General features: G+C 40.5%; 1 protein-coding gene across 4 annotated transcripts in view; it reads left to right on the top strand.

Moving 5' to 3' along the window:
• Window positions 1-201: 201 nt before the first annotated feature.
• Window positions 202-14,498, top strand: part of LOC116352880 (complement factor H-like) — a 30,326-nt gene continuing 16,029 nt past the window's right edge. Inside the window, exons 1-6 of one of the 4 annotated variants that reach the window (XM_031819133.1) lie at window positions 204-412; window positions 4,136-4,279; window positions 7,208-7,381; window positions 9,599-9,799; window positions 10,325-10,364; window positions 11,188-11,793. In XM_031819133.1, the coding sequence (XP_031674993.1) occupies window positions 298-412; window positions 4,136-4,279; window positions 7,208-7,381; window positions 9,599-9,799; window positions 10,325-10,344 (654 nt within the window). In that variant the 5' untranslated portion in view covers window positions 204-297 and the 3' untranslated portion in view covers window positions 10,345-10,364; window positions 11,188-11,793. Of the gene's footprint in view, window positions 413-4,135; window positions 4,280-7,207; window positions 7,382-9,598; window positions 9,800-10,324; window positions 10,365-11,187; window positions 11,794-14,498 lie in introns of those variants that run through there. The other 3 variants (XM_031819134.1, XR_004208490.1, XM_031819136.1) reach the window with 3 other exon arrangements.

The raw sequence follows: 14,498 nt of genomic DNA, 5'->3' as shown, positions 1-14,498 counted from the left end.
TGTCTAAATGTCTTTCTATCTCTAAATCTATGCTCTTCAGATTAGATATGTGTCTATATGGCTGACCAAATGATTTGCACTTTTAAATTTGTTTTGATTTGCTCAATTAATTAATAGACTGAACCAATGCAGTTCCTACATTGAGCATTTTCCTCGGTGTTTCCCCTCCCCGCAATGTATGTTTGATTGAATTCTAGTATTTGGGTCAGTCCCCCTGGACAGTGGTTGTCTTCAGTGCTCCCTGGGGGCTGGAACTCTGTAGACAAACATTAACTTTGGGATAGACACTCTATATTTATGTTCTACTCCTTCCATTTTTACTGCATCTACCATTTGATCAACATGAAATCATCTCTGACTCTGCTGTGTCTGGTGGTATGGGTGAATGTGGATGCTTCATCAGCTCAGACTGGTAAGGATGTGTTTTCCTTCACTTTCTCACATGCTTGTAGTGCCCACATTGTGTTAGTATCCACCAATTGCTCTGTAAGACACTGACTAGACTGTACAAAGTGAGCAAACGTAACTGATGTGTTTACTTTGCTACGTTTAGCTACTATTGTACATCATCATAGGGAAACAGCACATTACTCTTCTGATACGCAGGGAAAGTGACGACAATTTCTACTTTCAATTCCATATTCACTTTTTATGTTTTTGACAGGACTTCAGGAATACAAACTCAGCAAAAAAAGAAACGTCCTCTCACTGTCCACTGCGTTTATTTTCAGCAAACTTAACGTGTAAATATTTGTATGAACATAACAAGATTCAACAACTGAGACATAAACTGAACAAATTCCACAGACATGTGACTAACAAAAATTGAATAATGTGTCCGTGAACAAAGAGGAGGTCAAAATCAAAAGTAACATTCAGTATCTGGTGTGGCCACCAGCTGCATTAAGTACTGCAGTGCATCTCCTCCTCATGGACTGCACCAGATTTGCCAGTTCTTGCTGTGAATTGTTACCCCACTCTTCCACCAAGGCACCTGCAAGTTCCAGGACATATCTGGGGGGGAATTGCCCTAGATCCAACAGGTCCCAGACGTGCTCAATTAGATTGAGATCCGGGCTCTTTGCTGGCCATGGCAGAACACTGATATTCCTATCTTGCAGGAAATCACGCACAGAACGAGAAGTATGGCTGGTGGCATTGTCATGTTGGAGGGTCATGTCAGGATGAGCCTGCAGGAAGGGTACCACATGAGGGAGGAGTATGTCTTCCCTGTAATGCACAGCGTTGAGATTGCCTGCAATGACACCAAGCTCAGTAAGATGACGCTGTGACACACCGCCCCAGACCATGACGGACCCTCCACCTCCAAATCGATCCCGCTCCAGAGTACAGGCCTCGGTGTAACCGTCATTCCTTCAATGATAAACACGAATCCGAACATCACCCCTGGTGAGACAAAACCGCATCTCGTCAGTGAAGAACACTTTTGCCAGTGCTGCCTGGTCCAACGACGGTGGGTTTGTGCCCATAGCCAACATTTTTGCCGGTGATGTCTGGTGAGGTCCTGCCTTACAACAGGCCTTCAAGCCCTCAGGCCTTCCTCTTTCAGCCTATTGCGGACAGTCTGAGCACTGATGGAAGGCTTGTGCGTTCCTGGTGTAACTCGGGCAGTTGTTGTTGCCATCCAACGTAAAGAGTAAATAATAAAACTCTGCAAAAAAAATCTCCTCCAAAAACCAACTCAGTGCCAAAATGGCAAGTGTGGTCTTTTGTGTGGTTCCTAGCGGTCTGTATCAGTTTCTAGTGGTGTCTAGCAGTTTTTTGTGTTTTCTAGCGGTTACAAGCGAGCGAAGATGATAATGTACGTGATATCAACATAGAAGTATATTTTCTGGGTGATTTAAATATTGACTGGCTATCATCAAGCTGCCCACTCAGGGAAAAACTTCAAACTGTAACCAGTGCCTGCAATCTGGATTAGGTTGCCAGTCAACCTGCCAGGGTAGTTACAAACGGTACAGGATTTAAATCATCAACATGTATGGATCACATCTTTACTAACGCTGCAAATATTTACTTTAAAGCAGTATCCTAATCCATAGGATGCAGGGATCACAATATAATAGTCATATCTAGGATAACCACAGTTCCAAACGCTGGGCCTAATATAGTGTATAAAAGGTCATAAAACAAGTTTTGTAGTGATTCATATGTTGATGATGTAAAGAATATTTGCTGGTCTGTGGTGTGTAATGAGGAGCATTTAAAAAATAAAGGAGAGCTGCACAATCGAGGATCTCAGATGCAGAAATATTTATGTCCAACGTTTCGACAGACAAGCTGTCTTCATCATACCCTGATGGACATATACCCTGATGAAGACAGCTTGTCTGTCATACCCTGATGAAGACAGCTTGTCTGTCATACCCTGATGAAGACAGCTTGTCTGTCAAAACATTGGACATAAATATTTTTGCATCTGTTCTCCTAGAGGGTGCGGCTCTCCTTTATTTTTGAAGTGTTCCACTCCGCTAGCTGGCACCTCGCTGCACTTGATGCATTTATGTAACTACTTATTCCAGTTAGTAATAAGCATGCACCCATTAAGAAAATGACTGTAAAAATGGTTACATCCCCTTGGATTGATGAGGAATTGAAAAAAATGTATGGTTGAGAGGGATGAGGCAAAAGGTTTTGCAAATAAGTCTGGCTGCACAACCGATTGGCAAACGTACTGCAAATTAAGAGATCATGTGACTAAACTAAATAAAAAAAACTACACAATGAAACAAATATATAAAGAATGATAGTAAAGCGTTATGGAGCACCTTAAATTAAATTTTTGGGAAAAAAGCCAACTCGGCTCCTTCATTCATTGAATCAGATGGCTCATTCATCACAAAGCACACTGATATTGAAACCTACTTTAATGACCTTTTCATTGGCAAAGAAAAGCAAACTTAGGGATGACATACCAGCAACAAACACTGGCACTACACATTCAAGTAGATCGGACCAAATTACAAAAGACAAGAATTGTACTTTTGAATTTCGTAAAGTCAGTGTGGAAGAGGTGAAAAAATTATTTTTGTCTATCGACAGTGACAAGCCACCGGGGTCTGACAATCTGGATGGAAAATTACTGAGGATAATAGCAGATGATATTGCCACATCTTCAATTTAAGCCTACTAGAGAACGTGTGCCCTCAGGCCTGAAGGGAAGCTAAAGTAATCCCGCTACCCAAGAATATTAAAGCCCCCTTTACTGGCTCAAATAGCTGACCAATCAGCCTGTTACCAACCCTTAGTAAACTTCTGGAAATAATTGTGTTTGACCAGATACAAACCTCGTCCACAGGCTATTGCACACATATAAGCCTGGGATATCAACCATTCAAAGTTGGCCTTAGTGGGAGTGACCATAGAATTGTATGGGAATGACCTTACTGAATAAAGTATTTGTTATCATGTCCTTTGACAGCAAAAATTGAACACAGCCACAAAGTCATAAACTCCGCCCAGTTCCACAATTTCCCTTCTTCGAGTTTCAGTTTAAACCTAATACTAACCTTTCTCACACTACTCACCTTATGCCTAACCCTAACCAATTTTGACTTTGTGGTTTTGCTATCTAGTGGAAACCATTCCCCTAGCCTCAAGAGAGAGAAAAAACAACAAGCCCTAATTTCCATCTAGCTAATTATCAAAGGACAGAGCTAGTTAATGGCTTCACACAGATGAATAAAGACTACACACTTATAATCTTTGGTCGATTGTGGGGAAAACTATCCCAATAAGAGTTACAAACACAATCTCTTTACTGCCAAGACGTCTGACCGACTAATGCACAAGACACATGGGGGAAGTTCTTGTAGAGATGATTGGTTGGTAGATTAAGCCAATGAGTAATGCACTGGGAGATTATTTTATCATATTTGACATAGTGGGTTATGTCACATTGGACATTGGTGATTATTTCACACAGTTATGTCCCATTTATGAACCATTTATAAAGCATGACATACTGTTGTAGATGATTTGTAATACATTTATGTAGTGCTGATGAACGCATCATGAAGGCTTTATAAACTGAATGTCATTTGAAGCGGGACCAACTCAGTCAATGTAGTTAGTTGCACTTTGATAGTTCAAACATGCTGTGCTTCATCTGCAGAGTACTGTGGTAAGCCTGAGGGTGAAGGGAGGAGAATGCTGCCGATTCCTGATCGAGAACGTTATGAAAATGGGGACCAAGTGGAGTATGGATGTCTTGCAACTTGTAAGAACGGAGAGTGGGATAAGACCATCAAGGGCAAAGGTCAGTTTAAAAGGGAAATCTGCAGTTGCTACACCCATTGTTGGACTTCTAAATGAATTACATGTACCAAATGATTCTTGAAGAACATAACTTATAAATGACTCCTGAGCTCAGTTCAACTGTCGAACCTCATCATAACCCAAAATATAAGATTGTTTTACTCCGTTGTTTGTAAACAAAGTAAATGTAAACAAACACTATATAGCCTCAATAGATGGTTCAAAGTATAATGTTGATATCATGGATGGTCTATCCTTGTATCCATAGCTATGTCTATGAATTTGAGAGTGGTAACATTTCATCCCTCAGCTTTTAACCAAAACAGGGGTGGGGATGCTCTTTCTTCTTGTGTGTTTAATGTCTATGGCATTACTATAGTACTGTAAACATTGAAGTGCTTATTGCGTTTACTACATTTCAGGGCTTGACATGAACTTTATTTCCCACTTGTCCTTTGGAAAAGTAAGACAGATTTTTGACTTGTTTGAAAGCTCAAGTCCAAATTGTGTTGTATGATGCAAGAAGACACATTACAAAATGAAATACATTAGTATCATTATTATTACCATACAGAGAATGAGACAAAACTGTAGAATACCATCTGTCTAGAGCTGGGTAATATTATTGTTGTTGTTATTGATGTTGTTGCTAGATAGCAATGTAATTGATCTAACAGTGAATGTAATGTCCAACAAAAACTGTCCGTTGGTAGACCTATATAGAGTATATATTCACTACAAACAGCACGCTCCACTCTGTTCCACTTGTGCATCATCTCAATTACATTCTCTGTTTGTAAAGTGGTAGCATTTCCTTATTATTTAATGTTGAGAATATGTGCTAAACTCACAGAAAGCTGGAACTCCACTCTCTTTAAAAATAATTGTTTAAAAAACAGCTTTTCCCTCAATTACATATTGAATGTTGCTCTCTCTCCTGGAGCAACATCCCCCTTGACGTTTCATGCCCTTAAGAAACCTATTTGCAGACAAAATAATTGCTCAAACTGAGCAAATAACTCACTAAGTACACTACAGTGCATTCGGAAAGTATTCATAGCCGTAGAAGTTTTCCACATTTTGTTACGTTACAGCCTTATTCTAAAATGGTTTAAATAAACAAATCTACACGCAATACCGCACAATGCCAAAGGGATAAGAGATTTCTAGAAATTTGGGAACATTTGTTTAAAACAAAAAACATAAATACCTTACTTACATATGAGACTCAAAATCCTTTTTCCATTGATCATCCTTGAGATGTTTCAACAATTTGATTGAAGTCCACCTGTGGTAAATTAAATTTATTGTACATGATTTGGAAAGGCACACACCTTTCTAAATAAGGTCCCACTGTTGACAGTGCATGTCAGAGCAAAAACCAAGACATGTGTGTCCGTAGAGATCTGAGACAGGATTGTGTCGAGGCACAGATCTTGGGAAGGGTATCAAAAAATGTCTCGAACATTGAAGCTCCCCAAGAATACAGTAGCCTCCACATTATTAAGTGGGAGAAGTTTGGAAAGACCAAGACTCTTCTTAGAGCTGGCCGCCCGGCCAAACTGAGTAATCGGGGGAGAAGGGCCTTGGTCGGGGAGGTGACCAAGAACCCGATGGTCAGTCTGACAGAGCTCCAAAGTTCATCTGTGGAGATGGGAGAACCTTCCAGAAGGACAAGGCACCTAAAGGACTTTCAGACCATGAGAGACAAGATTCTGTGGTCTGATGAAACCAAGACTGAACTCTTTGGACTGAATACCAAGCGTCACATCTTGAGGAAACCTGGCACTATCCCTACGGTGAAGCCTAGGACGGCAGCATCAAGCTGTGGGGGATGTTTTTCAGCGGCAGGGACTGGGAAACTAGTCAGGATAAAGAAGGAGAAACCAGGCCTCCCGGGTGGCGCAGTGGTTAAGGGCACTGTACTGCAGTGCCAGCTGTGCCACCAGAGACTCTGGGTTCGCGCCCAGGCTCTGTTGTAACCGGTTGTAACCGGCCGTGACCGGGAGGTCCGTGGGGCATTGCACAATTGGCCTAGCGTCGTCTGTAGGGAAATCCTTGTCTTATCGTGTCTCATCGTGCACGCTAACCAAGGTTGCCAGGTACACGGTGTTTCCTCCGACACATTGGTGCGGCTGGCTTCCGGGTTGGATGGTGCTGTGTTAAGAAGCAGTGCGGCTTGGTTGGGTTGTTTATCGGAGGACGCATGACTTTCAACCTTCGTCTCTCCCGTACGGGAGTTGTAGCGATGAGACAAGATAGTACCTATATTGATGAGGGAAAAAAACGATTGAATACATTTTAGAATAAGGCTGTAACTTAACAAAATATGGAAAAAGTCAAGGGGTTTGAATACTTTCCGAATATAGTGAAAAACTGCTCGTGGCTCTCAATGCAATACAATCATTATATTCTGATGTGCTTTATTTTTATTTGAACTTTTTTTTAACTAGGTAAGAACAAATTCTTATTTTCAATGACTGCCAAGGAACAGTGGGTTTACTGCCTTGTTCAGGGGCAGAACGACTGATTTTTACCTTGTCAGCTCGGGGATTCAATCTTGCAACCTTTCGGTTACTAGTCCAACGCTCTACCCACTAGGATATGCTGCAGCACCAAATTGTGAGAACAGTGCGCAACACATCACATCCGGAGGACACTTTGACTCAATTCTGATCTGAGTAATTGTTTGATGTTATTATTTTTATTTTTTTACTTCCATTCGAACAACTTAAGTCTATATTTTGCTTGCCCGACTATTTTGATTTTCACTTGTCATGTACAAGCTTTAATGTCGAACCTTGCAATTGGATTGATATTTCCACACAGAGTAACACGTTACACTGTTTTTACAAGATGTTGTGGAAATGGAGGAGCCAAAAGAGTGTATGGAGGAGGGTATTTGTCCATGTCTGTGCTTCACTTGCAGATTACTGTAGTAAACCTGAGGGTGCAGACACCAGAATGCTGCTGATTCCTGACCGAGAGAGATATGAAAATGGGGACAAAATAGATTATGGATGCCTTAGCGGCCCAAACACAGGCTCAAGAGGAAAAGCAACTTGCAAGAACGGAGAGTGGAGTAAGACAATCGAGTGTCAAGGTAAGTCTGTAGGACTGTATTTTAAAGTACAGAAAGTACCAGGTATTTACATGAACATATGGTAATTAGACAATTATTAGCTATAAATAATTGATTAATTTGAACCCATACCACTGGGTACCGTTATCTTGGTACAAGGTAGTTACCAGAAAAAAAATATTCACATTTAAAAATGAATCAGGCAAGTCAGTTAAGAACAAATTCTTATTTAAAATGAAGGCCTACCGGGGAACAGTGGGTTAACTGCCTTGTTCAGGGGCAGAATGACAGATTGTTTACTTGTCAGCTCTGGGATTCGATCCAGCAACCTTTCAGTTACTGCCCCAACGCGCTAACCACTAGGCTATCTGCCGCCCCAATTATGTTTCAGTCCCATAAAATAATGTAACGGTAAGTCAAGGGGGGCAAAGTACGACCCCCGGGCCGCATCCCTCTCCCGGGCCCTTTAATTAAATTTAAAAAAACATTTTTTATTCCTTTTGTCTCCCCAATTTCATGGTATCCAATTTGTAGTTATAGTCTTGTCCCATCGTTGCAACTCCCGTACGGACTCGGGAGAGACAAAGGTCGAGAGCCGCGCGTCCTCCGAAACACAACCCAGTGAAGCCACACTGCTTCTTGACACAATGTCCACTTAACCCGGAAGCCAGCTGCACCAATGTGTCAGAAGAAACAGCGTACACCTGGCGATACTGTGTCAGCGTGCATGCGCCTGGCCCACCACAGGAGTCGCTAGAGCGAGCATAACAAGTCGCTAGAGCGAGATGGATCTCGGCATGCCAAACCCTCTCCTATCCCGGACGATGCTGGGCCAATTGTGCGATGCCTGATGGGTCTCCCAGACACTGCCAGTTGTGACACCTGGCCACACTGTGCCAGCGTGCATGGCCCAGGGACTGAAATATAATCAGGGTGGCAGATAGCCAAGTGGTTATTGCGTTGGGCCAGTAACCAAAAGGTTGCTTAAAACGATGTTTGGCTGAATCCTGAATATAGAAAATGAATGGTGAAGTTGTCTACGGATACGGTAGACTCCTCCTTCTCATTTATTTTCTGCTTGTCCAGAATAGTTGATTGACTTCCAGAAACACACACCCTCATTACAGTTTTAAAGGGAGAATTCACTGATTTGGCCTAATTTTTCATCAAAGCTCATTAGGAATTTTAGCACCTATGACTGAAGTCAAACGAGAGTTGTCTTGGAGTTGTGGTTTGATGTGGATGTTTCTTGGGTGTGTCTTTGCCATTCAATCACAACAAACAAGGACAGAAGCTAGCCAGTTTGAGTTGAAACACTGTTGAAAGCAAGCTGGCAACATGTATCATACATGGCATCAGGTTTGCTAGATTATGAGCTAGCTAACGGTAGCTAGCAGGGATCAACCCTGTCTTCAGGTGCAATGTTAGCTATGCAAATCTTCCTCTCACATCACACGTTAGGTAGAGACTATGTATTTAACTAGTTATATCACAGCCATTTATCATAGTGGCATAGCCTATCAACTGATAGCATGTAGCTACCTAGCTAACAAGCTATAAACAAAATGGAGCTAGCTACTTTACTTAACAACAACACACCAGTCTCTTGACGGTTGACAGCGCAAGTAGAAACTAGTCAGGTGTAACATTAATCCATATCCTGGCCATCTGCCACAACTTTATGGAAGCCCATCTCTAGAGTAGGTATTTCCCGAGCAAGGGCAAATACTAACCACACATCTTGTCTGGCGAAGCAGTTCAAGTGCAGTGGCCGAGTTCCCAGTTGTTTTGATCGCACTGAAGTCGGAAAGTCTGAGATATACGAGTTCCAAGTTCCCATTTGTTTTGAACACACCATTAATTGTAATGCAAACCAAGCCCTCAAGAGAATCCTGATGCAGTCACATACCAAACACGTTTTGGACAAGACTGACTTCATTACCAAAATGATAGTATATACACTTTGTAGTCAATTTTGACACTATAATTAATGCTTCTTACTCATATTGATGATATATAGGCCTTTTAGTAGAGAAGCTGGTTCTAAAGGGCAGTTGACCTTTGAAAAAGATTTTTGCTGAGAGGGATAAATATCAACTTTGCTTAACTTTGCGGGGTGAGCGCTTTTTTATTGTTGATTATTGCAGAATGCCCCTTTAAGACAGCAGGGTAACTCATCTCTTTGACTTCAAGCAAGATACTAATATAATGTTTTTCTGTAATTGTTTTGTCTCTAAGCAGCATTTGCTAAATGTGCGTTGTCATTGCCACCAACAAGAGGAACCAGTTACACACCTGCTGACAGAAATCTGTTCTTGCCTGATGAACGTGTAACGGTGACCTGTACCTCAGGATTCTGGAACTTTTTCTCAAGTAACACTGAAAATACAATAACATGCAAAGAGGACGGAAAGTGGTCATCTTCTACAGATTGTGAACGTATGTTCATACTCAAATCAAAACACATTTGATTTGTCACATGATTGGTAAACAACAGGTGTAGGCTAACAGTGAAATGCTTACTTCCGGGTCATTTTTCAACAATGTAGATTTAAAGATAAAAAGTTGAATGAAAATAGAAAGTGACAAATGGAGTACAAAGTTAATAACAAATAACGATAAAACAAGTAAAAAATAACATGGCTTTATACAGGGAGCAATTGTACAACGTCGACGTGCAGGGATACGAGGCAATTGAGGTAGTTATGTCCACGTAGGAAGGGGTAAAGTGACTAGGCAAAAGGAGAGATAATACACAGAAGCATCAGTATACTGTAGGTAGGGGTAAAGTGACTAGACAACAGGATTGACAATATACAATAGCAGTAAATGGATAGTATTTTCTCATTTTAATCTAAACCTTTTTTTATGAAAATCAATCCACCTGTTTGATCATATTCAATGAGGCCACTATGTGTAACCTTCTGACTGTATAACCAAAATCATTTGTTCTTTGCTTTTTAGGTAGCCATCGTTATTCATAGGTAGATGATGAACATAATGGGTAAGTTAAATTAACAAGGAGAGTGGCATGTCTTATAATCACACAAACCTTTCGAACAGTTATGAAAGTATAATAAAAGGTATTATGAACAGTATTACGAACAGTATTAGAAACAGTTATGAACAGTATTATTAACAGTTATGAAAAGTATAATGAACAGTATTGTAAACAGTATTGTATTCAATGATATAAACAGTAATATGAATAGTATGTGATGGGGTTATCAGTGAAGCAAAACAGAAACATGGAGTATAACATCACAGCAAGCAGGAGTCATTTCTCTAATCATTAAAACACAGTGAAAGTTCACATGGTTAAACACTGTCTACTCTCCTCTATAGTCGGAGCAATCAGCAGTATTACACCACAGACTGATCTATAGTAGGAGTGATCAGCAGTATTACTCCACAGACTTATCTATAGTATTAGTGATCAGCAGTATTACTCCACAGACTGATCTATAGTCGGAGCAATCAGCAGTATTACGCCACAGACTGATCTATAGTCGGAGCAATCAGCAGTATTACTCCACAGACTGATATATAATATTAGTGATCAGCCGGATTACTCAACAGACTGATCTATATTATTAGTGATCAGCAGTATTACTCCACAGACTCTGATCTATAATAGTAATGATCAGCCGTATTACTCCACAGACTCTGATCTATAATAGTAATGATCAGCCAGATTGCTCCACAGATTCTCCTCTATAGTAGTAGTGATCAGCAGTATTACTCCTCAGATTCTCCTCTATAGTAGTCGTGATCAGCAGTATTTCTCAACCGACTGATTATCTTGTCATGTGATTTCATTCCTACAGAGTCATGATGTTCCCTCCATCAATTTCAAGAATCCGTACAAAGCCGCCTTTTTAGGCAAGGAGAAGACCCATTTGCTTTTGTGGTGTCTGTCACTTGTTTAATTTAGATTTAGAAGAAATGTGAGCCATCCAGTAATGGAATACGTGTCTTTTCAACATTTGACATTGTATCATCATTGAAACAAAATAACAGTATCTTTCTCAGCTTCACTATAATAACAGTACAGCTATCTAAAGCTAGACTAAAATGGTACATTTGTTATATTAGTACAAAGTGATGTGATTGTGTGAATATCCTTCTATCAAGTTTATAAATTGCCTGGCTGGGCTGATGAGACAGTGGATTGCGCAGTCAGTTGAAACAGAGTAAATAGGCATTTTAACATCATAGATTTAGCCAGTAGTAGCTTGTGGAATAAGCAGCTGGAATGCGGTCTTAACCAATCAGCATTCAGGATTAGACCGGCACGCTCTATAATGTGTGAATATTCTCCTGTATCTCCCAGCTGTGTGATTCATTACCTGAAGGTGTAATATAAGTGGACAAGTGGTATTGTTATGATCGTGATTGACCTTATCCAGACAATAAAGTTTTCCAAAACAGACGACACGTTGTCTCCATGAGTCTTTACAAGGCTACAGTACAACAGAATAAGATTTACAGATGTTAACCTAACAAATGCACATTGAAGCTGACAAACTATTTCTCGGGTCAGTATCACTTGTCATTGGCCACACCAGATACTGAATGTTACTTTAGATTTTGACCCCCCCTTTGTTCACAGACACATTATTCAATTTTTGTTTGTCACATGTCTGTGGGATTTGTTCAGTTTATATCTCAGTTGTTGAATCTTGTTATGTTCATACAAATATTTACACGTTAAGTTTGCTGAAAATAAACGCAGTGGACAGTGAGAGGACGTTTCTTTTTTTGCTGAGTTTATATTCCTGAAGTCCTGTCAAAAACATAAAAAGTGAATATGGAATTGAAGGCAGAAATTGTCGTCACTTTCCCTGCGTATCAGAAGAGTAATGTGCTGTTTCCCTATGATGATGTACAATAGTAGCTAAACGTAGCAAAGTAAACACATCAGTTACGTTTGCTCACTTTGTACAGTCTAGTCAGTCTTACAGAGCAATTGGTGGATACTAACACAATGTGGGCACTACAAGCATGTGAGAAAGTGAAGGAAAACACATCCTTACCAGTCTGAGCTGATGAAGCATCCACATTCACCCATACCACCAGACACAGCAGAGTCAGAGATGATTTCATGTTGATCAAATGGTAGATGCAGTAAAAATGGAAGGAGTAGAACATAAATATAGAGTGTCTACCCCAAGGTTAATGTTTGTCTACAGAGTTCCAGCCCCCAGGGAGCACTGAAGAGAACCACTGTCCAGGGGGACTGACGCAAAATACTGGAAAACTCCAATATAGAGAATTTAATCAAACCTTCACTGCAGTAAAAACACAGGTATAATTTTTGTGAATGATATCATAAATAGGACTGGTGGAGTTATGTCACACATGCAGCTAAAACAGGCATATGGAAATGTCTGCTCTACCCAAAATTACAACCAATTAATTGCAGCATTACCACAAAAATGGAAGAGGCAAGTAGAAGGGAAAAAAGTAAGGAACTTGTATGTCAGCCCTGTATTAAAGAACATAAATGTTTAACGAAAAGTGTGATAAATAAAAGCATATACCAATTTCATTTAAGGACCAAAAAACTGACAGCTGTGCCATATAAATTGCAAAATAGTTGTGAAGAGATTTTCGATGTACCCATTCCATGGCACATGGTTTATGAATTGATACGCAAAACAACGCCAGATTCAAAACTTCAAATTTTGTCTAGTAAGGGTGGGACTTATAACATGATAGCCAATATAAAACATTCGAGGTCTGTAAATGGATATAGGTTCATAAATTTGTGAAATAGCACAGTTACAAATAGGAATCAAACTGGATGGACATCAGAAATAGAGGAAGGACTAAAAACAAACAAAATATAACTATTGTAAAAGATTGTGTCTGTAAAATGTGTATGAGATGTATAAACTGAAGGTAGAAGCCTAACTTTTTATTAGTTTACTCCAATTGGGGGAAGGGTGGTAGGGTTTGCAAGGAATAATAAACATATATTCTTTAAAAAAGTATGTATATCTATATAGGTATGTGTATGTACAGTGGGGAGAACAAGTATTTGATACACTGCCGATTTTGCAGGTTTTCCTACTTACAAAGCATGTAGAGGTTTTTATCATAGGTACACTTCAACTGTGAGAGACGGAATCTAAAACAAAAATCCAGAAAATCACATTGTATGATTTTTAAGTAATTAATTAGCATTTTATTGCATGACATAAGTATTTGATCACCTACCAACCAGTAAGAATTCCGTCTCTCACAAACCTGTTTGTTTTTCTTTAAGAAGCCCTCCTGTTCACCACCCATTAATTGTATTAACTGCACCTGTTTGAATTCGTTATCTGTATAAAATACACCTGTCCACACACTCAATCAAACAGACTCCAACCGCTCCACAATGGCCAAGATCAGAGAGCTGTGTAAGGACATCAGAGATAAAATTGTAGACCTGCACAAGGCTGGGATGGGCTACAGGACAATAGGCAAGCAGCTTGGTGAGAAGGCAACAACTGTTGGCGCAATTATTAGAAAATGGAAGAAGTTCAAGATGACGGTCAATCACACTCGGTCTGGGGCTCCATGCAAGATCTCACCTCGTGGGGCATCAATGATCACGAGGAAGGTGAGGGATCAGCCCAGAACTACACGGCAGGACCTGGTGAATGACCTGAAGAGAGCTGGGACCACAGTCTCAAAGAAAACCATTGGTAACACACTATGCCGTCATAGATTAAAATCCTGCAGCGCACGCAAGGTCCCCCTGCTCAAGCAAGCGTAAGTCCAGGCCCGTCTGAAGTTTGCCAATGACCATCTGGATGATCCAGAGGAGGAATGGGAGAAGGTCATGTGGTCTGATGAGACAAAAATAGAGCTTTTTGGTCTAAACTTTCCGTGTTTGGAGGAAGAAGAAGGATGAGTACAACCCCAAGAACACCATCCCAATCGTGAAGCATGGAGGTGGAAACATCATTCTTTGGGGAAGCTTTTCTGCAAAGGGGACAGGACGACTGCACCGTATTGAAGGGAGGATCGATGGGCCATGTATCACGAGATCTTGGCCAACAAACTCCTTCCCTCAGTAAGACCATTGAAGATGGGTCACGGCTGGTTCTTCCAGCATGACAACGACCCGAAACACACAGCCAGGGCA

The sequence above is a fragment of the Oncorhynchus kisutch genome, unplaced genomic scaffold (assembly GCF_002021735.2).
Source record: "Oncorhynchus kisutch isolate 150728-3 unplaced genomic scaffold, Okis_V2 scaffold1874, whole genome shotgun sequence".
Taxonomy (NCBI): Eukaryota; Metazoa; Chordata; class Actinopteri; order Salmoniformes; family Salmonidae; genus Oncorhynchus; species Oncorhynchus kisutch.
The sequence above is the reverse complement of the archived record's forward strand: the minus strand, read 5'-3'. Positions and strand labels throughout refer to the sequence as shown.